This window comes from Triticum dicoccoides, chromosome 5A (genome assembly GCF_002162155.2).
Source record: "Triticum dicoccoides isolate Atlit2015 ecotype Zavitan chromosome 5A, WEW_v2.0, whole genome shotgun sequence".
In the NCBI taxonomy this organism is placed as follows: domain Eukaryota; kingdom Viridiplantae; phylum Streptophyta; class Magnoliopsida; order Poales; family Poaceae; genus Triticum; species Triticum dicoccoides.
In genome coordinates, this window is record NC_041388.1 from 420,675,689 (window position 1) to 420,699,196 (window position 23,508).

The following is a 23,508-nucleotide window of genomic DNA, read 5'->3' on the forward strand; positions in this document are numbered from 1 at the left end:
TGTAATCAACATATTTATTGTATCTTGATTCTTCACTATCGGTTCTCTTGAATCCATCAGAATGGTCTTCTTGGTGCGGACTTTGTCCTTTACCAACTAAAAACCTAACCAAAAAGACGGACCAGCTCATACACAGAACGTTACATCACTGACAAATTTCTAAGATCAACATATACAAATTCAAAAGAGTTAGAGCATATCCAGCTAATCCTAACTGAGAAGAGTTAGAACATATCCAAACTTTCTAGAGAGACGTATGTATTTCTAGGAAGCTTAGGCCGGGTTACAATTTTGTATGTAATGTCTCGGAAAAATCAAATGAAACAGCAGCAAGGAGTTAGCAACCTCACCCTTTGGTTCAAGTGTTGTACATTGTTGATGCCTGGGGAGAAACATGCTGCCCAGAAATGAAACATATGTAAGTATTGCCGCCTCGCCTCAAGCGATTGTTCAGATGGGCCAGCCTAACAACGCATGTGCCAACGGTTTTAAGAACATTTTATACCACACTTGGCGTTGGTTTAGGCATCTTGCTGTCCGGTTTTGGAAGGGTTTCGTGCGTTTTCTCTTTCTGTGGTTTTCTTTGTCCGTTCATTTTTTTTTGTTCTACATTTTTTTGCTTTTCAATTTTCAAATTCATGGAAATTTTTAATACATGCTGGACATTTTTTGTATATAGATTCTATATTTTTATACACAGATTGATCAATTCTTTTAATACATATTGATATTTTTATACACACGTTGGGCATTTTCTGATAGAACGGACATTTTGATATTTTTATGTTTTTTAAAGATTGTATAAACATATTTAAAATGACATGAACATATTTTTAAACATGCAAAAAAATAAATGTCATGTTTATTTTCAATGGTATGAACATTTATTATGAATTACATGAATAAATTTTCTAAAGATTTTGTGAACATATTTAAAATGTCGTGAGCATATTTTTAAACATGCAAGATTTTTCAAATGTCATATATTTTTAAATGGTATGAAATTATTTTACAACTGATGCAAACAAAATTTTAAATGTGAATGAACATTTTCAAGAAAATGTCATGAAACATAATTTCGAATGTGTGATATTTTCAAATGATATGATTTTTTTATGATATGAACATTTTTCAAGATTTGTGCCAAAAAGAAATAAATTTCATGAACATTTTTTAGTGTGCAGTGGAAGTTCTTTTAAAATCATGTAAAGTAATTTTTGTGATGTATATATAAAATATTTTAAAATATATCCAAGAGTAATCTTGCATATATTTTTCGCATAAACTACAAATCCTGATATACTCTTAATTTTCAAATTCAATTATAATCCAAACCCTAAAACTAATTCACAAATTTCCCTTTATTTCTCCCAATATATACTCTAGAACCCTAGCCCTATAATCAAAATTGAGGGTCAGAAGAAGGGAAGAACTTACTATGTGCAGCCAAAGGACGAGGCCCACTTGTGGCTCCTCGTCAGAGAGGCCTTGACCACCCGGATGAAAGAAGACACCACTGCATATTCTAGTGACTGCGGCCACCTCTAGGTCTTCGTCGGCTGGCTAGGGTTAGAGTGCCCGCACACCTCTTCTCACTCAGGGTCTGTCACACGAACATTGCCCGCCTGTGATATCGTTGGGAGTAAGAGATATGAGAGAAAGAAGGGGAACAAGAGAGGTGAGCAAGAGTGGGATGGGAAAAGTGATAGCGAGATGTGAATGGTCTGTCCGCGTGCGCCATCCAACACAGTCTCCACTGACTATTACGCTATGTCTGCAAAACACGGGGCCAACCTAAATGAACCGAGCGGTTGAAGTTGTTTGGGCGATGGGCGAACGGGCGACTGGGCAGGTGACCGGGGCCACGGCCACGAATGCGCTGTCCCTAGCCACCGGTGATGGCCGGCGAGTCGGAGGCCGGTTCTGGGCTCTTGCGGATCCGTATGAGGAGGATGCGGACGAGGAGGAGGATGGGATCCCGGCGAGTTCTCCACCGTCTCTGACTCTGTCAGATCTCATATGTGAGTTTTTCAATTCAGGGTGCGACAAAGATGAAGTGGCAACAACGATCGATAGTGTTCTGCCACCTGATGATCCGGCAAGAATTGGATTACACGCGGGAGAGAAGAAAGAAATGATCCGTCGCGTAGTTCACCGGAGAACGGCGGCGACGGCAATCAGACCATGGAAAGGTCCCCTCCCGAAGGTAAGTCTTCCAAATCTTACTCTTTTCGATTTGATTAGGCCGGAATCGTGGATCACAGTTAAGAGAAGGAAGAATGCACGCCGACATATCAAGTCTAGGGCGCCGGCGGCGGCTGTGGCGTCATCGCCGGCGGCTCAGGCGATCGGGATCTCCGCTAAGCGGACGCTGTGTTTGAATTGCCTTTTGGGCCGCGAGCTGGGAGCGTGTGCAGTTGGGCCGGCTCTGGGTGAGTTGGGCCAGAGCATAGACGGGTCGGGGTTAGCTAGGTATGTGGCCCAGGCTAACCCGACCGCTATTCCTCCACGCTGCACCGCCCCATGCACTCGTTCGATCACTTTTCCTCTGTGTTCGTCGTCGTCTGCTCGGTCTAGGGTTCCGAGGCACGGCAAGCCAGGGTTTCGAGCGTGTGGTCCTGGCAGAGCTCGGCGCATCCCCGCCTTCCCGGCTATGGCTGGCCGCGGGTCAGCTGCGCTGCCAGGCAAAAACGCTGTCATGGGTGGGGTTGGCCGCGGTGGGGCGGCTACGCTACCGGGAACCGGCCGCGCCACTCTAACGCTGCCAGCGGCTGGGGCTGGACGTGGGGGCGTGGTGCAGGCTGCGCCGCGGCCACCGGCGCTGGCCGGTGCAAACCCCACTGCCGTGGGTTGGGGTGGTGGAGCGAACGGCTTGAGACCGCCGAATCCGGTTGCTGCTGCCGCCTCGGGTCGGGGCGGGTCAGGCCTTGGTTCTCGGTCGCTGCTTCAGGGCCCAGGGATTGCTGGACGGGGAGCTCCGCTCGGCCCGCGACCTACGCTGACGGCGGGGGTGTCGCCGGCGGTCGGGCGTGGTGGACCTTGGCCTCCCGCTCCGGCTAATGCTACGGTGGGGAGCGGCGTTGCTCCGCCGAGGCCACCGATACTTGCGGCTGAGGGGGGGCGTGGTGCTGCTCCGCCGCAGCCTTGTGTCGCGCCACCGCCGCACTATGTCGCGAGGCCGATGCAAAAACGATCGGGCCCAACGCAGACGAGGCAGAACACGGTTGCTGAAGAGTCCAATGAACCGCCCCATGGACAGTGGGGGGACGATGGATTTGATGCTTATGAGGATGGCCAGAACCATGGATCGTCGTCTACGGGAGGTGGACGTGGTTATGCCTGGCAGAGTGATGGTTCTACTGAGAGACCATTTCTCGGACCTCCGGGTGGTTTTGTCGAGGGAGCTTCTGGCCCGGACTACCGGCAGAGAGGTGGCTACCGTGGTCATCGTGGTGGTGGTCGTGGTCGGTACCACAGACAGCCTCCGCCACCGGTCGTTGTTGACCAACAGACTACTGATGTGGCGGCCGATCCCGTTCAGTCGACCGAACTGCCTAGCCAGGCGATGGAGGTAGTGACGGCTTTGGCCAACGTGGAGGTTCCTGCTACTGATGTTTCTGCTGAGGCAGGTGACAGGTCAGAGTCTGAGAGAGCGTCCAAGTGGGCGTGTAAGAAGGAGAAGATGCTTTCGTATCGATGTGGCGAGAAGGGTCACTTCATTGCTGAGTGCGTGGCGGGGCTGTGCGATTCGTGTGGTAAACCAGCACATGCCACGGGGGATTGCTCGCTTCTGCGTGATCAGGTTCCAGCTCTTATGATGTATGGAATATATTGTGCTGAGTTGGTGTTCTTTGAGTCCCCGGCTGTGAGAGAGATTCCGGTAGAGACGCAGAGGTTGACGACTGGAATTGTGAAAGCTACCCAGGGAGTGGTTTCTGAGGCTTAGATTGTGCAGAGACTTTAGGAACTGGCTCCAGGTGATTTTCAGTGGGAGCTTGTCCATATTGAGGACAGTGTGTTTAGGGTTGATTTCCCAACGGTGGACGATTTGCAGAGGTTGCTGAGCTTTGGGTTGTGCAAGTTCCCTGGTACTAAATGCATTCTGGAATTTCACGAGTGGAAGAAGGTGGAACCTAAGGGAAAGCCGCTTACTCAGGTGTGGCTGCGGTTTTCCGGGGCTCCCTCTGAGCCTTTGACAGATGCTCGAGTTGTGGCTAGTCTGGGTATTATGGTTGGAAAAACTGAGAAAGTGGATATGGCATTCACCCGCTCCCATGGGGTGGCCCGACTCCTAGTGAGTGTTCTGGACATTGAGTTCGTCCCGGATGTGGTCAACTGGACTTATAGGGGAGAGGTGTTTCCTCTTGAGATTGAGTTTGAGCATGCAGAGTTGTTTGCCGAGGCGGTTAATGAGACTGATGTGGATATGCACGAGGGTGATGACAACACGGGTGCTAGTGAGGACCCGACTGATGAGGCTGGATGAGAGATGTCCAACGGATCGGGACATGTTGCTCAGTTGCCCAGGGATGGGCCCGGGGTGGAGCCGGCCCCAGCTCCGTCGATGTCGATGAGTACTTTGCGGTTTGGGTCCTTTGAGCCAGCGTTTGCCCCTCCTAGACTTTGGAGCGACCGGGTGGAATCTGATGATGTTTTTGAGTGCACGCTTCCGGTGTTGGAGTTTGATACTGTTGATAGTCCTGTGGTGGGAGGCTTGATGGAGACGCACTCGGCGGTGACCTTGGTGGGGGGTGGGGAGATGGAGCCTCAGGTGGTTTCGCTTTCCCCCGCTCCCCCAATGGTCTCGAGCCGGGAGACGTCGTCTGCTTCGGAGGTTGTGCCTGGGGGGGAGTCCGGGGCAGGTGGCCTCAACCTCTTCTCCTCCTATCCTGGTGCCGGAGACACCGGTGACGCCGACGATGGCCGGCCGTGGGGGAGGTCGTCTGGGTCAGGTGGACCCGGTTCCTTCTCCTACGGTGGTGGCTAGAGCGGTCGCTTCTCCAGTGGTGCTAGGTGGGGGTCTGGGGCAGGTGGCCTTGACCACTCCTCCTCCTTCGGCATTCAGGACAACGACGCCCTCAGGCCAGATGGTTGGGGCGGGGGGAGTGTTCGGGCAGGCGGCGCCCGCGCCTCCCTCCCCCGGCTTCCCGTCCGTGGGGCTTGGGAGCTCTCCGCCGCCTCCTCCGGTAACTCGGGAGGAGGTCATTGCCTTTGGTGGGATCCCCGACCCGGTCTCTGCGGGGCGGCGGATGAGTTCTCGTCTCCAGGACCACCCGGAGGTTGATGACATGCAGCAGAGGTGCGCTATGAGGGCGGCCAAGCTTCGTGACATTAAGGTCACCACTAGTATGTCAGTCAACATGTCTAATTCTATATTGCATTTTTCTAAAGATGAAATTATTAATAATGCCAACCAGTTAGGAGTTTCGCTAGGGAGTACTAATAGTGAAATTTCTAACTCGGTTAATGATCTTCTAGATTTGGAAGCGGAACGCACTTTAGAAATAATTCGAAACCTAGCAGCAGTAAAACCTATGAATGATGCAGAGATTGATGCGTTAGGGGTAAGAGTGCTCGATAATTTTTGTGCGGATCTTGCACCATCCACTCTTGAATCTGAGGAAGAGGATGTAGTTCTAGAGGATGCAGTAGCAAGACCAACTGACCCCGGTTATGAGGACCGAATGGACGACCATAGTAAACCCAAGCGTAAGTGGAAGCTGAAGGTTTATCCTGCTTCCACGGTTCGTAGGAGTGCTAGGATTCGAACGGCCAAAAAATTTCATGATGACATATGAAAGGAATCTTTTGGAATAGCAGAGGTCTGAAGGACTTGGCTAAAAGAAGGTTTCTTGCTGAGGCGTCTCTTGAGCATCGATTAGATTTCATTGCTCTCTCTGGAACTGGTAGGGATAATTTTGCACCCCAGTTTCTCAACGCTTTATCGGGTGGTGTCGATTTTGATTGGCATTGCCTTCCTCCACGAGGAAGATCGGGTGGGATCTTGCTTGGAGTGAGATGCGATTCGCTGGAAGTCCGAAGTGTAGTGATGGGTGACTTCGCAATTAAATTTCGGGTCAGGTCCAAAGCTGATGGGTTTAACTGGGCTCTGGTGACGGTGTATGGTTCCGCACAACCCGAGCTTAAACTGGAGTTTTTGGCGGACCTGGTTCGAATTTGCGGATCCGAGCAGCTCCCAATTTTGGTTGGGGGTGACTTCAACATCGTAAGGAGGACAGAGGAAAAGAATAATGATAATTTTGACGGCAGATGGTCGTTTATGTTCAATACCATTATTGAAAGCTTGGATCTGAGAGAGATAGAGCTTTCTGGTAGAAAGTTTACCTGGGCTAACGCTTTGCCAAACCTGACGTATGAGAAGCTGGATCGAGTTCTCACGAGTGTCGAGTGGGAACAAAAGTTTCCTCTCGTAACGGTCCAGGCTCTCTCGCGCGGAATCTCAGATCACACACCTTTATTCGTGGACTCAGGTGAGCCAAACCACGTGGGAAACAAAAACACCTTTTCTTTCGAACTTGCATGGTTTGAACGAGAAGTTTTCTTGGATCTGGTTGCCAGGGAATGGGCTAAAGATGCAGGAGGTACGACCTCTGTCCAGCGTTCGCAGAACAAGATTAGGCATTTGAGAAGTTTCCTACAGGGATGGGCTAAACACCTTAGTAGGGTTTATAAAGTTGAAAAGGAAAGGCTCCTAGCCAAATTCACGATTTTGCAATCTGCAGAGCTCCAGATTAAGCTAGATGCGGAGATGAGGTTGAAAGAACTTCTCCGCGAAGAAGAATTGAAGTGGGCGTTGCAGGCTAAGGTTCGCAGAGTGGTCCAGGGGGACGCTAACACTCAATTCTTTCACTTGATTGCTAATGGCAAGCACAGAAAGAAGAGAATCTTTCAGCTTGAGCAAGATGAAGGAATGATTGTAGGGTAGGACAACCTGAAAATTTACATCACCGAGTATTACAAGCAGTTATTTGGACCTCCGGAGGATAGTTGTGTATCCCTCGATGGGTCCAGGATTGAGGATGTGCCTCAACTAACTGCTCATAATAATGATATTCTGGTTGCCCCTTTCTCGGAGAAGGAGGTGTTTGATGCTATAGCGCAAATGAAAAACAATAAGGCTCCCGGGCCGGATGAATTCCCGGTGGAGTTTTACAAAAGATGTTGGCACATTATTAAGGGGGATTTACTTCCAATGTTTCACGATCTTTTCTCTAGGCAGCTCCAGTTATTTCACTTAAATTTTGGAACAATAATACTGCTTCCTAAGAAAACGGATGCTGTGAGAATCGAGCAGTTTAGGCCGATCTGCCTTCTCAATGTTAGTTTCAAAATTTTCACCAAGGTTGGGACTAATCGGCTCACGTAGATTGCGCATTCTGTGGTGCAGCATTCTGATACATCTCCAACGTATCTATAATTTTTGATTGCTCCATGCTATATTATCTACTGTTTTGGACTATATTGAGCTTTATTTTCCACTTTTATATTATTTTTGGGACTAACCTATTAACCGGAGGTCCAGCCCAGAATTGCTGTTTTTTGCCTATTTCAGTGTTTCGGAGAAACAAAATATCAAACGGAGTCCAAACGGAATAAAATCTTCGGAAACGTGGATTTCTCACTGAACGTGATCCAGGAGACTTGGACCCTGCTCTAAGGAACAAAAGAGGCGGTCATGAGGGTGGGGGCGCCCCCTGCCTCGTGGGCCCCTCATTGCTCCTCCGGCGTACTTCTTCCTCCTATATATACACACGTACCCCCAAACGATCAGAACAGGAGCCAAAAACCTAATTCCACCGTCGCAACTTTCTGTATCCACGAGATCCCATCTTGGGGCCTGTTCCAGAGCTCCGCCGGAAGAGGGCCGTCATCACGGAGGGCTTCTACATCATCATAGCCTCTTCGATGAAGTGTGAGTAGTTTACCTCAGACCTTCGGGTCCATAGTTAGTAGCTAGATGGCTTCTTCTCTCTCTTTGAATCTCAATACAAAGTTCTCCCCCTCTCTTGTGGAGATCTATTCGATGTAATCTTCTTTTTGCGGTGTGTTTGTTGAGACCGATGAATTGTGGGTTTATGATCAAGTCTATCTATGAATAATATTTGAATCTTCTCTGAATTCTTTTATGTATGATTGGTTATCTTTGCAAGTCTCTTTGAATTATCCGTTTGATTTGGCCAACTAGATTGGTAGTTCTTGCCATGGGAGAAGTGCTTAGCTTTGGGTTCGATCTTGTGGTGTCCTTACCCAGTGACAGAAGGGGCGGCAAGGCACGTATTGTATCGTTGCCATCGAGGATAACAAGATGGGGTTTATTTCATATTGCATGAATTTATCTCTCTACATCATGTCATCTTGCTTAAGGTGTTACTCTGTTTTTAACTTAATACTCTAGATGCATGCTGGATAGCGGTCGATGAGTGGAGTAATAGTAGTAGATGCAGAATCGTTTCGATCTACTTGTCACGGACGTGATGCCTATATACATGATCATGCCTAGATATTCTCATAACTATGCTCAATTCTGTCAATTGCTCAACAGTAATTTGTTCACCCACCGTAGAATACTTATGCTCTTGAGAGAAGCCACTAGTGAAACCTATGACCCCCGGGTCTAATCTCATCATATCAATCTCCATCACTTTAATCTTGCTTTGCTTTTTTACTTTGCTTTTACTTTTTACTTTGCATCTTTATACCAAAAATACCAAAAATATTATATCTATCAGATCTCACTCTCGTAAGTGACCGTGAAGGGATTGACAACCCCTAATCGCGTTGGTTGCGAGTAGCTATCACTTTGTGCAGGTACGAGGGACTTGAGCTTGGCCTCCTACTGGATTGATACCTTGGTTCTCAAAAACTAGGGGAAATACTTACACTACTCTCCTGCATCATCCCTTCCTCTTCGGGGAAAACCAACGCAAGCTCAAGACGTAGCACATTCCCAAACTGCTTTCATGCCAGACAGAAACATCCTAGAAGGGGTGGTGGTCCTCCATGAAACGCTCCATGAAATTCACTCGAAAAAATTGGATGGAGTCATCTTTAAGGTGGATTTCGAGAAAGCGTACGATAAAGTAAAATGGTCATTCCTACAGCAGGCGTTGCGTATGAAAGGCTTTGATGAAATCTGGTGACGCCAGGTGGAATCATATACGCAAAAGGGGAGTGTTGGAATCAAAGTGAATGACGAGATCAGTCATTATTTCCAGACACAAAAGGGCCTGCGACAAGGGGATCCGATGTCCCCTATTTTGTTCAACATTGTAGTGGATATGTTGGCAATTCTGATAGGAAGGGCGAAGGAGGTTGGTCAAGTGGGTGGCCTGGTACCTCATCTCGTTGATGGCGGTGTGTCCATCCTCCAGTACGCTGATGATACAATCATATTTATGGAGCATGACTTGGCAAAAGCGAGAAATATGAAGCTGATGTTATGCTTATTTGAACAATTGACCGGGTTAAAAATTAACTTTCACAAAAGCGAGTTGTTCTGCTTTGGTAGAGATAATGATGAACAAGAGGCTTATAGGCAATTGTTTGGGTGTGATTTGGGGGCTTTGCCTTTCACCTACTTAGGAATACCAATCCATCATCGTAAGCTGACAAACAGAGAGTGGAAGTGCATCGAGGATCGATTTGAAAAGAAGATGAGTTGCTGGAAGGGCAAGCTCATGTCATACGGAGGCCGATTAATTCTGATAAATTCGGTTCTCACCAGTATGCCTATGTTTCTGTTGTCTTTCTTCGAAGTCCCAGTTGGAGTTAGGAAAATACTGGAGTTCTATAGATCGCGTTTCTTTTGGCAAGGTGATGAGCTAAAAAGAAAATACCGGTTAGCCAAATGGGATATCATCTATAGACCGAAAGACCAAGGGGGTCTTGGTATTGAGAATCTTGAAGTTAAGAACAGATGTCTTCTCAGCAAGTGGTTGTGGAAGTTATCAAGTGGGACTGACGCCACTTGGGCGCAAATCCTCCGTAGCAAGTATCTTCAAACCAAAACTTTGTCTCAGGTAACAGTAAGACCGACTGATTCACCCTTTTGGAAAGGGATTATGAAAGTAAAGCTTTCCTTGTTTAAGAGGACAAAGTTTATTGTTGGTGACGGTGCCAGTACGCGATTCTGGGAGGATACTTGGCTCGGAGAGGCACCCTTAGCCATCCAATACCCGTCTTTGTATCGTATAGTTCAAAGACGTGAGATTTTTGTTGCAACGGTATTACAATCGATCCCCCTTAATATTCAGTTCAGAAGGGCATTAGTGGGTAATCGTTGGGAAGAATGGCTACATCTAGTAAGGAGACTAATGGACATTCAGCTTTCCCAACAACCCGATAAATTACGCTGGCAGCTTACTAGGTCTGGAGTTTTTACTGTTAAATCAATGTATGTTGATGTTATCAATTCAAGCTCGATCCCTAGTTCCAAACATGTTTGGGCTGTCAAAGTCCCTTTGAAAATCAAAGTGTTTATGTGGTTTCTCCATAAACAAGTTATTTTAACCAAGGACAACTTGACAAAGCGTAATTGGACAGGACCTACTAGGTGTAGTTTCTGTGATCGGGATGAGACGATCAAACACCTTTTTCTTGATTGCCCGCCAGCTAAAGTTTTATGGAGGACGATCCATATTGCTTTTAATATTACTCCACCGAGTTCAGTCAACACGTTATTTGGAACGTGGCTTAAATGGGTAGAGCCCGAGTTAGCGAGACATATTCGTGTAGGAGTCTGTGCCTTGGTGTGGGCGCTCTGAAATTGCAGAAATGATTTGGTTTTTAATAGGACAACACACATTCATTTTTTGCATGTTATTTTCAAAGCCACGGCGTTGATCCGTTCGTGGTCGCTACTCACTCCGACGGAGGCCAGGGAGCGTTTGGTTACTGGATCTATCCGTTGGGAGATGGTAGCTTGGGATATCTTCAACCGGTTTGGATGGCGATCATGTAATAGGATAGGCAATTAGTTTACCTATCTCTTTTTTACCAGCCGGGTGTGGCGTCCTTTATTAGGTTAGTTTGTGTTTCTAGCCCATTTTGCCTCTGTATGAGCTTTGTTCACTTTTCAGTTGGAGACTTTGAAACCTTGTTGAAACTTTTTTTTTTGTTTAATAAGATGGTCGTATGCATCATTCTGATGCAGAGGCCGGTGAGTCCCCCTTTTTCAAAAAAAAACCTATCAGAAAAGTCATCAAAACACTCTAATCGGTTGACCGGTGGTTTATGCAAAAAGTTTATCATAGTTGTAGTGTTTTCTGCCAAAAATTTGCAAAGGAGGGTTTCTTGCAAACTTATCCCTTTTTTATTAATATAGTACAATCGTAGATGCCCACATATGCATATGTACACTTAACCCTATGAAAGAACACACGCGCATTCTACCATATAAGCAACTCCGAGATACTGAGTCAGCATCACATCTTAAAATTGACGAAGTCATAACAGACGCTTCATAGTCGACGAGAACGTGTGCTCTCACTGAACAAACATATCCGAAAAGGTTGAAATAATTTCAGAAAAATGCGAGCACTAGTGCCAAATTTAAGACTCGGTGGTTTCATGCAATTAACCCAACAAAGGCCATAGACTTTCACTAGGTTTCATGATTGAGTCAACTGAGTATAGGTGAATTTAATGGTCAGTGCAAATTGAGATTTGGCGCGACAACTTCTTACCGTCTCGACAGCATGATAACTGGTAAGAATCTAGGGCTAGTGTGATATACATGACGAAGACACAATAACACAGCAGTATGAAGTCTGAACACATGGTGTGTCCTGGAAAACTGACTCTACCGAGGGAAATCATGTACTCCGGCATACGAGTGGAAATACACTTTGGTTCCTAGTTGTATCTACACCATATATTGAGAAAAAAGGTACAAAAAAAACAAAATATTTTAGAAGTTTTCTAGAATAAACTTGACTTTCTTTGGCACTACTATATATTTTTTTACGAATAAAAAAACAGTGTTGACTTCAGTGCAACATAACAAAATTTATTTGCTATTACATGTCACTATACATACAATTTTGGCCGATTTATTTTAAAAAGGGGTCAATCTTTTTTCCTTTTTTGTGTAATTTTTTTCACAAGTACAATGAAAGGTCAAGTTCATTTCAAAACACATTCATAATTTGTTGATTTTTTTATTTAATTACTAAATTATTCTCATATAGGGTGTAGATACACCTAGAAACCAGACGGTCAGTGTCCGGCATACGAGGTACCATACTCGCGTCAATGCCATGTGTGAAAACCTCATCGTTGGTGGGCGCGTGGAGGTGTGTCTCCGGCAGATCTATCTTTGATGGATTTGCTTGGATCTCGTCATTGTTCGTCTACGTTCATGTGTCTTCGGTTTGGATTCTTCCGATCTACATTATTTTTCATCGGCGGCGGTTGCTGTTCTGGGGTGCTAGTCCTATGGGGCCTTAGCACGACGACTTTCCGACTGTCTACTGCAACAAGCACTAGTAGAAAAAGGGTCATTTGTCCCGGTTCTGGAACCGGGACTAAAAGGTTGTCATCGTTGGTGGGCGTGTGGAGATGTGTCTCCGGCAGATCTATCTTTGATGGATTTGCTTGGATCTTGTCGTTGTTCGTCTACGTTCGTGTGTCTTCGGTTTGGATCCTTCCGATCTACGTTATTTTTCATCAGCGGCGGTTGCTGTTCTGGGGTGCTGGTCCTATGGGCCTTAGCACGACGACTTCCCGACTGTCTACTGCAACAAGCACTAGTAGAAAAAGGGCCATTTGTCCCGGTTCTGGAACCGGGACTAAAGGGTTGTTACTAAAGCCCCCCCCCTTTAGTCCCCACGTGGAGGGCCTTTAGTCCCGGTACTAAATAAAATTTTATAATTTTTTTTGAATTTTTTTCCTGAATTTTCAAATTTCTAAATTATTTTAACCTCTAATCTATAATCTCCCATCATCACTGCTCAATTTAACCTCTAATCTCTAATCACCCCTCATCATTCCAAATCATCTAACTTCCCGGACGGTCACCCATCTTATCACTACCCCAGCCTAAGCACGCTTAACTTCCGGGTTCTATTCTCCCTCGTTTCCAAGTCTGCACTTGTTGTTTTCTTGACAATAGTAAGATGTCAATCCTATTAACTCTCGGGAGTTTAGCTTGAGCATGAAGTCACACATTTCACTGTTTGAGTTTGAAACTATCGTTCTAAAAAACAATTATTATTTAGTAACACTAATATTTCTTGAATAAGTAGTTTGACCATTGTTTGACCACAGTTTGACCAAATTTGACCAAAATTCAAAAAAACTGAAATAATTATTTAGTAACACTAATATTCTTGAATAATTATTTAGTAACACTAATACTTCTTGAATAAGTAGTTTGACCAAATTTAACAAAAAATAAAAAAAACTGAAATTTGAGCATAACTTTTTTTCCTTTTAGAATTTGAGGATTCTAAAAATTTGCAAACAGGCCGTAGGCTGTCAAAATCGAATGCGGATTTTCGTGCTGATCATTTTGATATATTATACGTTTTTTCTGACATCGTATGCAAAAGTTATAGCCGTTTTACATTTTCCCTACACTTTTTTGCAAAACATGTCCAAATTTGAGTTTTTAAATTTTCCTAACTAGTAGATGTAGTAACATAACTACATCTCGAAGGATTTTAACTTTTGAAGATACACCGGGGGGGGTAGAATTTGGAAATTGCACCATTAGTACCGGTTCTTGGCACCAACCGGTAATAAAGGGTTGGTGCCACGAACCGGTACTAATGCATCAATCCCATTTGTCCCGGTTGGTGGCTCGAACCGGGACTAAAGGTCTAGCCTTTAGTATCGGTTTGTGGCGCATCGCACCCTTTAGTCCCGGTTCGTGGCACCAACCGGGACTAAAGGTCTCATTTGAACCGGGACTAATGCATGTACGGTGTCCTAGCCGCTCGAACCGGGACTAATGCTCACATTAGTCCCGGTTCGTAATGCAATCAGGATTAATGCTATTTTTTGGCTGAACCAAAGCCCTGTTTTCTACTAGTGAAGTTGTGCCCGGCTCTGACGATGGAGGGACGATGACGACGGCGCGCCTTTGGCTCCCTTCGGTGCTTGTAGTCGTCGCTAGGTGGTTTACAGATCTGGATGTAATTTTTATTTCTGGTGTTTGTTACACTGCCATGATTGAAGATGAATAGATTAGAAGTTTTCCGAAAAAAAAACTTATCGTAAAATCATGGGAAAGGGCCAAGAAAAGGAAACCTACTGTACGACATAAAATAGGAACAACAATTCAGATCCTAATCCTCAAACGTAGATTTTAGAAACAAATGTGGTCGGGCTCGTTGCTGCATTCCAACCTGGCTGCGTGTGGAAGGACAAGTCCCCAAAAAAACTACCGGCCCAAGGGATAGGGATAGGAATAGGATACCCTAGCATCGATCCCAGGGTCAGAGATTAGAATCCCATCCATCCACGAGCCGATCGCACAACGCAGGTGCGATCCCTGCAGCCCGCGACACATGTGCCATAGCAGAGCATGTGAGAGGCGGCAGGCAATGGCAGGGGCCGAGCCGGGTTCTTTGTCCCGTCGTCCGTCTCCGTCGCCGTCCTGCTCGCTCCGGCCTTGCCTTGCCTTGAATGGAGACGGCAGTACAACGCTGAATTTCCCGCCCCGCCTCGCCTCGCCTGGCCCCTCCCGCCCCGCCCAAAATCCGCTGACCCCCAACACAACACTCACGAGCATCTCATGCATGCACGCACCCGTCCGTTGCAGGATCACGAAAGCCCTGGTGCTCGCCGTGATTGCCACATCTTCATCTCTGTCTGCAACCCTTTGGTACAGTTACAGACTTACAGTTACACAGCAGGGTGTAGGCCTGGCAGGGCGCCATGGCAGGCGTACCACCGGTGAAAACATGAATTCGCCGTGCCGGCCGGCCGGCTCAGCATGCAGAGGCCAGGCCATTGATTAATGCATGCCGTGTCGTATGGTCCATCCATCCCACTCCCAGCAGTGAAATCCGAGTACCAGGTACTCCTCCATTAACAACCCCCTCTTGCATTTCATTTCATCTCGTTTCATTCAATACATTTCCTGATTGTGCACAGGGTACAATCCATGCCCCCGACTCCCCTCCCGAGCATAGCATCATCATTGGCGTTGCTGCAACCTGCAACCGGTCTCGGTCTTCTTTCCTTGGCGGCAGCTCTCATCTTCTGGGTGCTTCCCTGCCTTTTGATGTCATCTCCCCCTCCCGATCTGTTTTTCTCCCCTGCTTTTGCCGTCTCCGCCACCGGGTCTCCTCCATTTTCAAGGCAGATGGCGGTAGGGGTGGAGTACTTGTGACAGTTCAAACGGCCACCGACTCCCAAAGTTTCTTTACTTGTAGTACCAGTGGTACCTCCTCCTTGACTGGCTGCTTGGGAGCCGGGACAAGATCATAGGGGAAGGAAGTATAGGAGGGGGGGCTACCATCCCTTCCATGGTTTGGAACAAGTTATCAAAAGTTGACCATTTTTTTAAGGCCCTACGAGCTCTCCTGTCGGCCGGGGCAGGTGTTCTCCGAGCCTCAGCAGCTCTGCCGCCACAACGCTAGCGGCACCGTCGGATTCTTGAAAGACCTTCGCTGGTAATTAACTTGCTCAATCTCTGCCTATTTGGTTTGAACTTTCTTGCAAGTTCATGTTTTGTTTCTTTGGTTTTTTAGACTGCATGTTCTTGCCCTGAATCCATGGTGAACATCATTCCTGATGAACACATGGTATCAGTCCGGAAATTTTATTCCTACTCTGTATTTTCTGTGTGGATATCTGACAGGAAAAGGAGGGCCGAATTCCTATGAAGTTCTTGCGCTGAGATCTCCAACAGATTAAATTTGTTGACCAATGGAAGGGGGAGAGCAAAAAGTTGCATCATTTCCTGATGCGCCCGAACCCAAGGACAGCATCCCCGCCGCCGCCAAGTCCCTCACCATCAGGACCACCGCCAATGCCGGCGGCTCCGACTGGCCGAGCCCCGTCTCGCCCTACCTCGGCTCGCCCTCGCCGCCGTCCTCCGCCTTCGTCTCCGCGCTGCAGTCGCCCTACATCTCCCCTCGGATCGCCGAGCCGCCGCCGCATCGAGAAGCCAGGGCCTCCCGGACCCCCGCGCTGCCCTCGCCGGTGTCCCGCGGCGGCGCCGGAGGGTTCCGGTCGGAGGACACGGACGCGCCGACGAGCGCCTCCCGCACGCCGCCGTCGGAGCGCGGCTACGACTCCCGGTCCCAGGGCGCCGACCCGCGCCGGCGGTCCTCCGATGGCGGGGGGTCCGCGCCGCGGGTGTCCTTCTCCTTCCCCGTGCCGCGCGTCTCGCTCACGCGGGGCGCCGTCGCGTCGCCCATGTCCAACGGCAAGCTCCGGAGCTGCGACGTCTACGTCGGCTTCCACGGCCAGGGGGGCCCCCTCGCCAGGTTTTGCAGGTGGCTCAAGGCGGAGCTCGAGCTGCAGGGGATCGCCTCCTTCACGGCCGACCGGGCCAGGTACTCCGGCGCGCACAGCCACGAGGTCGCAGACCGCATCATCTGTTCGGCGGCCTTCGGCATCGTGGTGGTCACCACGTCTGGCTTCCTCAACCCGTTCGTCCTCGAGGAGATCCGGTTCTTTGCTCAGAAGAGGAACCTGCTGCCCATCCTGTTCGACACCCGGGCGTCGGACATCGCCGGGCTGTTTGACGGCAAGCCTGAAGACAAGGAGGGGATGGAAGCGTTCGAGGGGCTGATGCGGTGCCATGAGCTGAAGCTCGAGACAGATGAGAGCAGCTGGAGGAGGTGTGTGTCGACGGCGGTCACCGTGCTGCAGTCGAAGCTTGGCCGGGGTACGATTGCCGAAAAGGAGAGCGAGGGAACTGAGGGTTTGCCATTTCCGCGCAACAGGCATTTCATTGGAAGGGAGAAAGAGCTTGCTGAGATCGAGGGAACGCTCTTCGGTTGCACCGGGGAAGTCGAAGATGCCGAGTGCCCAGGGGCCAGCACCATGCCTAATTGTGTATCCAGTGGTGTCTCAGATGGAGGATTTGCTGATGAGGACAGTGACAGGGTGAGGACAAGCAGTGGCAGGTTTGGCAGCTTGGAGTTGCACAAGTGCAAGCGGCCTATGTCGGAGGCATGGGTTGATCCGGCGATCGATCTCTCGGCTGCGAAAGGGATCGGTCTTCTGAAGCAGAGATCAAAGCTCAGGAAGTCAAGATTCAGGTGCAACAGCAAAGATCATGTTAATGGCAATGTGGTATGCATCAATGGCATTTCAGGCATTGGCAAGACGGAGATGGCATTGGAGTTTGCATACCGGTACTCACAGCGGTACAAGATGGTGCTGTGGATTGGAGGCGAGGCGAGGTACCTGAGGCAGAACATACTGAATTTATCAGGGTATTTGGGGCTGGATATCAGCGCCGAGGCTGAGAGGGAGCACGGCAGGATCAGGAGCTTTGAGGAGCAAGAGCTGGATGCTTTTCAAAGGGTGAAGAGAGAGCTTTTCAGGGACGTGCCCTACTTGCTCATAATCGATAACCTCGAGAGCGAGAGGGATTGGTGGGAAGGGAAGGACCTGCAAGATTTCATACCTAGAAACACTGGAGCAAGCCATGTCATCGTGACAACACGGCTGCCGCATTGCATGAACCTTGAGCCAATTCATCTTCCGCAGCTCTCGTTTCATGATGCTATGGTCCTGATAAAGGGGAAAAAGAAGAAGGATTACCCTCCCGAGGAACTGGAAGTTCTGAAGAAATTCGACGAGCAGCTGGGGCGAGTGAGCTTCGGGCTGTGGCTTGTTGGTTCGCTGCTGTCCGAGCTGATGATCGACCCTGGTATTCTGTTTGAGGCTGTCGAGCGGGTGTCGCTAAATGAGAACATGATTGTGCTCTGTACTGGTGATGACAACTTATGGCAGAACAATTTGTTTCTGATCAAGGTGTTGGTCTTCTGCTTTGCATTGATGGACCAGGTGAAAGGAGGCAGCCTTGCCTTGAGGATGATCACAGTAGGTTCTTGGCTAGCTCCATCGCCCATGTCGTCAACCCTACTGGCTGCCATGGCCAGCAAGCTGCCAACAAAAGCCAATAGCATTCAGTTGTTGAGTGAATCACTCAAAGCAGCACTCTTGTGCGGCACAAACTGCTTTCTACAGCCGCAGGCAAGGAAAGCTGAGGTGGAGTCGGCACACTTGCTAGTAAAACTTGGCTTGGCGCGAAAAACAACTCAGCGTCCAGGTTGCTGGATTCAGTTTCACCCGATCGTGCAGCTGTTCGGCAAGATCAGCGGCAGTTTGGCACCGGCATCCGCAGCAGTATCTGGTGTCATAAGGACTGGCAACATGTCTATATACTCAGACCACATGTGGGCTAGTGCATTCCTTCTGTTTGGCTTCAAATCAGAGCCTCCTGTGGTGCAACTCAAGCCGGTCGACCTGGTGCTCTTCATCAAGAAGATAGCGCTGCCCCTGGCGATCCAAGCGTTCATGGCATTCTCGCGCTGCGGCTCGGCCTTGGAGCTGCTCAAGGTGTGCACCAACGTCCTCGAGGACGCGGAGAAGTCGGTCGCATCACGGATACAGGACCTGAAGCAGGGATCGCTGTGCTGGAAGAAGAAGCTGCGGGCGGACAACCATGTCGACGAGTTCGTCTGGCACGAGATGGCGCTGCTGAAGGCAACGCTGCTCGAGACGAGGGCGAAGCTGCTGGTGCGAGGCGGGTTGTTTGACAGCGCGGAGGAGCTGTGCAGGACCTGCGTCAGCATCAGGACGGTCATGCTTGGCCACGACCATGCCCAGACATTGGCGGCTCAGGAGACGCTGGCGAAGGTGGTTAGGTACCGGAGTAAAATCTGAGACGACGCGGAACCGTGCGAGCTGTTCGACATAGGCAGTATCTAGATTTTGTATCTTGTTCTTTGCTGTGTCTGTGATTCACTACTCGACATTCCTTATCGCGACACTTTTTTTGTTAGATCACTGAGATAGCTAGTCTGATTATGATCTGAGATCATGTGTAACTTGACAACTTATTTAACCAACTTGCTGCGTACAGTCCAGTCTCCTAAATCTAGCTATGAATTTTCTTTGATGAAATTCTGAGCAAATTGGATGAATTCTCTAATGACACATGTGACCTGGAGATGCTATGTGCTAGTAGAAACTAGTGTTTGTTTTTGCTGAACATTTTACTCCTAGAAGAGACTGTAACTCCAGTGAAGGATATTTAGCAAGGGATCTGTGATTTGTGACCCCTTGTGCAACTGATTGATGCAATGCAGTCTTCCCTTGCAATTCCGATGCTGAATTTAGTCTGTCATATCACCAGCAAAGTTGTCCTGCACAGAGTAGCAGACATGATGAACAATCAAGAGCAGAAACTGCTTCTTCCTTATCGCAAACGATCTAGCTGACACGCCGATTTTGTGAGGTGGATGGGGAAACGAAGGCCGTTCTGCGTGATTAGCAGCAAGTTGAGGAATCTTGATCATGCATCAAGTCTGAACTGCCCTCAGCTCTCTGCAGTCACTGGAAATTCATGCTGGTTGGCAACAGATCAAATGCTCACACGCAGTGCATTCTCATCCATGATATAAATGTCATGCCATGGCATGCTTGCCTGGTTGTGCTTGGTGGGCGGCCATGGACGTGACCTTCGTGTGCTCGTCGTCGGGGGAGGCGCCGTTCAAGATGGAGGTGGGCTTCTTCGACACCGTCATGGACATCAAGCAGAAGCTCCAGGGGCGCAACGGGTGGCCCGCCGCCGCGCTGTCCCTCTTCCACGACGGCGGCGCGCTCGTGGACGACGACGACGCCGGCGCCGCCGGCGTCACCGAGCGGTACGGCGTCGTGGAGGGCTCCGTCATCCACGTCGCCCTCGACGGCGACGACAGGCGGCCGCGTCAGGAGAAGAAGAGTGGGGTCAGGAGGCCAAAGGCCCGGCGAGACGGCGTCGCCGCGCCGGCGCCGGCGCCGCTGCGGGTGACGGTGGTGTCGCGGTGCGGCGCGGGGCGCGTGGAGGTGGCGGTGCGCGCGCGGGGGGCGGTGTCGGCGCTGCGCGGGGAGCTGGAGCGGGGCGCGGCGTCCGGGTCCGGGTTCCCGCTGCCGCCGGGCGGCGGCTACTTCTTCATACACGGGCAGAGCGTGATGGACGAGGCGCGGTCGTTCGAGTGGCATGGCGTGGCCGCCGGCGACGAAGTCGTCGTCTTCGAGGGCTCCGTCACCAGAGCGCCGGCGTGCTGAACGGGCGCCTGGACTGGACTGCAAATCTGTTAGCGCGGGAAGCTTTTTTTTCAAACTAGAAGCTCTCTTGCATCAAACAACTTACCCAAGACGAAAAATCGTAACTTCAAACTACTGAGTAGGAGTATGTCATTATTTTTAGGATAATTTTTTGAATTTTGAATCTACCTTCTTCTTGCATGTTTTGTCCACCAAATTACACAATGAATTCATTTGTAGCCGTCCACTTTATCAGATCGAACGGCCCACATTACCCAGATTCGCCACCCACCTATTCCCGCCAAAGGCTGAGAACTCAGACGCCTCTTCTGGAAAACTCTACAACCCACGCTCGCCTCCAGCAAATCAATTCCCTCCAAGGCTCCAGCAAATCAATTCCCCAAGGTTCGAATTTTCTTGCTGCCTGTTGAGTCCAGGTTCATGAGAGCTGGAGGTCCTACTACAACCAGCTGACTATAGTGCCACCGACGGATTGACCACAAGTGAGCTATTCCTTCTCTAGGTGGCCCATCCTAATCTGTTTCTTTGGAATTCTGTGATGATTCTTTTGCGTGCGAATGTTACGCAATTGATCCTTCTTGCTATCAATTATATGAAATACATATTCACTGGTCTGACTGTAGCTGTTGATTTTTCTGCTTTTCTTGCACGCAAGGTGTTTGTGCTTTTGTCCAAGCAGCTATCTGTTGGTAGACTATAAAAGGCAGTGCTATTCTGAACATAAAGCACATGTTCATTCTGTTCATGTCTCATATTCGTTGGCAAATTTGAGTATGCTTTAATTATTTTTCTCGGATTTGGCAAGCTAAAAATGGTCTAATGCTTATATACTGTAGGTTGTGGCTGAAAATACCTGGCTTATAACAATCAAGAATCAAAGTAATAACCGCTAGCCGTCCAGTAAAACCCAATAGATGGAAGGCCGAGTTCCTTTCAGAGATATTACAAATGTTCACTCGACGACTTCACCAAAAGGGAACCAACGTATGTTTTTTTATTACCGATATCTTCTTCTTATTATCCTTATTGATCGCTTGCCTTGATATACTGTGTGTTTTTGTTTGTTTTGTTTGGTGGGGAAATAGTATCTGTGGTTGCAGAGCAGAATGATCCTTTAGCAGAAACCAAAAACGCTATGCAAATGAATTCTTCCCAGCGTAAGCGTTACCGCGCCGGGATAGGTATTTGCAAATGACTACATATCAGAGGGAAGCCTATCTGCAAAGGAATCGTGAGTATAAAAGAATGCGGCGTGAGTGCAGTGCAAGTTGTAACAACACACAACCAGCACCACAACAGAAAATTTGAGAGCTACTAATAATAACCAATACATGACAGGTGACTGTTCTAATCAATAAAATATGCATTACAAATTTTATCAATGGCCGTTGAATGTTCGTTTATCTCATTATTTTTTATTATATGATGTATAATGATTGGGTAAACTGAACCTACATTACAGGAGAGGAAGTCATGGCCATTTCAAACTATGAGAGGCACGATTCAGTTTTTACTCAGCTAGGGTCTTCATCAAAAGGCAAGCAAGGTTGTATATATAATTAATTAAGAAATATCTACTGTAAAATTTTATTTATTATATTTCATTACACTGCCGTTGACTATTTTTCCTTGAAAACAGTGGCAGAAAATGGTGGTTCTGAGACAAGCCGTCCAAAAGCTGGAACTCGGTTCACTATCAGTCCATCTGGCATATATTTATCAATATCCTCAGAAGAACAAGCTGCAAAATATGAATTGAAAAATGTAGGTCAGCGTAAGCGGCAACATTGCACCAATGTGTACTCACAACTGTCACATGACCAGGAAGAAACACACACACAAGAGATTTGTGGCCCTAATAAAAGAAAGAGGTCAGAAAAAGAAAGTTGTAGTACCGCACGGGATCCTGGTAGAAATACCAACAACTTGCATGAAGACATCATTTATGTGCCCCAGGATTATTTTCCTGTCGTTCATGGTAATTTTAGTCATAAAAAACAATGATTTAATCTATATGCAGCACATAACAAGTATTTCATCTATTTACAACTAGATATAATTTGTCAACAGATTATCTGGCAAATACCAAAGACAACATTGAGTGCGATGAAGTGGACGATGAAAGTCTTATGTATAATGGACCAGGTAAGCATTGACTGGTACTTTGCTCAATCATTCATATTTATTTGTAATACTTCACTAAAATATTACTTTAAAAAAATACAGGTCTTGACTTTGAATCATATCAAGAACCAAAGCATGTTACAAAATGTATACAAGCAGACCCATATGATCATATATATCATAATGTGCCCAGTGGTCATCATTTTCTAGAGCGAGTGCCCAACTGTAGACATTGTAATGCGAAAAGGTTCCAATATGAGACACCAACTTTTTGTTGCATGAATGGAAAGGTGAAGATAGTAACCCCAGTGGTTCCTGACGATTTGCGTCAGCTCTACACGAGTCAGGATCCAAATGCAAAATACTTCCAAGATCATATACGGTACTTCAATTCTCATTTCTCTTTTACCTTTCTTGGTGTCATCTTGGACCAAAGGTTCTGCAATAGGAGGTCTGCAGTTTACACCTTTCGTGCACAGGGCCAAATTTATCACCGTATTGACCAGTTGGTTCCAAAAGAAGATGGCCCCAAGCATTTACAGTTATACTTCTATGACACGGATGCAGATTTGCAACAAAGATTTCTTCACTCGCCTAAGTTAAACCAAATTCTCATCCGGAAGTTAGTAAATATACTTCCGGTGGTGAGGCATGGCACTAGAGCACAAATTACAGATGCTACACTAAAAAAGTCTTATCTTTGGCCAGACATAAGACATATCAAACTATGGCGCAATATGAGGGCATTGTTTGATCCATGGTTCTCTGATTTTCTCCTTAGAATTGGTAATGGTACAGAGGAATCAATTGGTCAAGAATACGTGTGCCTGCCTGAAGAAATTGTTATAGGTTACACATATGAAAAGGCCTCTGCTGGTAAGTTAATTGATGATATCTTCCCTTTAATGGACAAAAATGGAAACTCGCCATTTTATATTAGTGCACGTGCCATTCTTTCCACAAAGAATGAATATGTGGATGAGTTAAATGAAATGCTTATTGAGCGATTTCCTGGAGAAGAAAAGGTCTATTACAGTTTTGACTCGGTGGTTGATGATCCACATAATCACTATCAACCTGAGTTCCTAAATTCACTCACACCTAATGGCCTACCTCCGCATA

General features: G+C 47.6%; 2 protein-coding genes across 2 annotated transcripts; both read left to right on the forward strand.

Annotated features, from left to right (window-relative positions):
* Window positions 1-14,599: 14,599 nt before the first annotated feature.
* Window positions 14,600-19,116, forward strand: LOC119301980. The gene is made up of 3 exons (XM_037578994.1): window positions 14,600-15,043; window positions 15,121-15,641; window positions 15,830-19,116. Exon 3 carries the CDS (start codon window positions 15,898-15,900, stop codon window positions 18,874-18,876), a length of 2,979 nt encoding a protein of 992 aa, XP_037434891.1. The 5' UTR covers window positions 14,600-15,043; window positions 15,121-15,641; window positions 15,830-15,897; the 3' UTR covers window positions 18,877-19,116.
* A 546-nt stretch (window positions 19,117-19,662) lies between these two features.
* Window positions 19,663-20,262, forward strand: LOC119296738. The gene has a single exon (XM_037574828.1). The coding sequence runs from the start codon at window positions 19,663-19,665 to the stop codon at window positions 20,260-20,262; it is 600 nt and encodes a 199-aa protein (XP_037430725.1).
* Window positions 20,263-23,508: the final 3,246 nt, after the last annotated feature.

What these genes read in the sequence shown, in the direction of transcription:
- LOC119301980 (XM_037578994.1), top strand. Translation starts at nt 15,898, where the DNA reads ATGGAAGGGGGAGAGCAAAAAGTTGCATCATTTCCTGATGCGCCCGAA.
- LOC119296738 (XM_037574828.1), top strand. Translation starts at nt 19,663, where the DNA reads ATGGACGTGACCTTCGTGTGCTCGTCGTCGGGGGAGGCGCCGTTCAAG.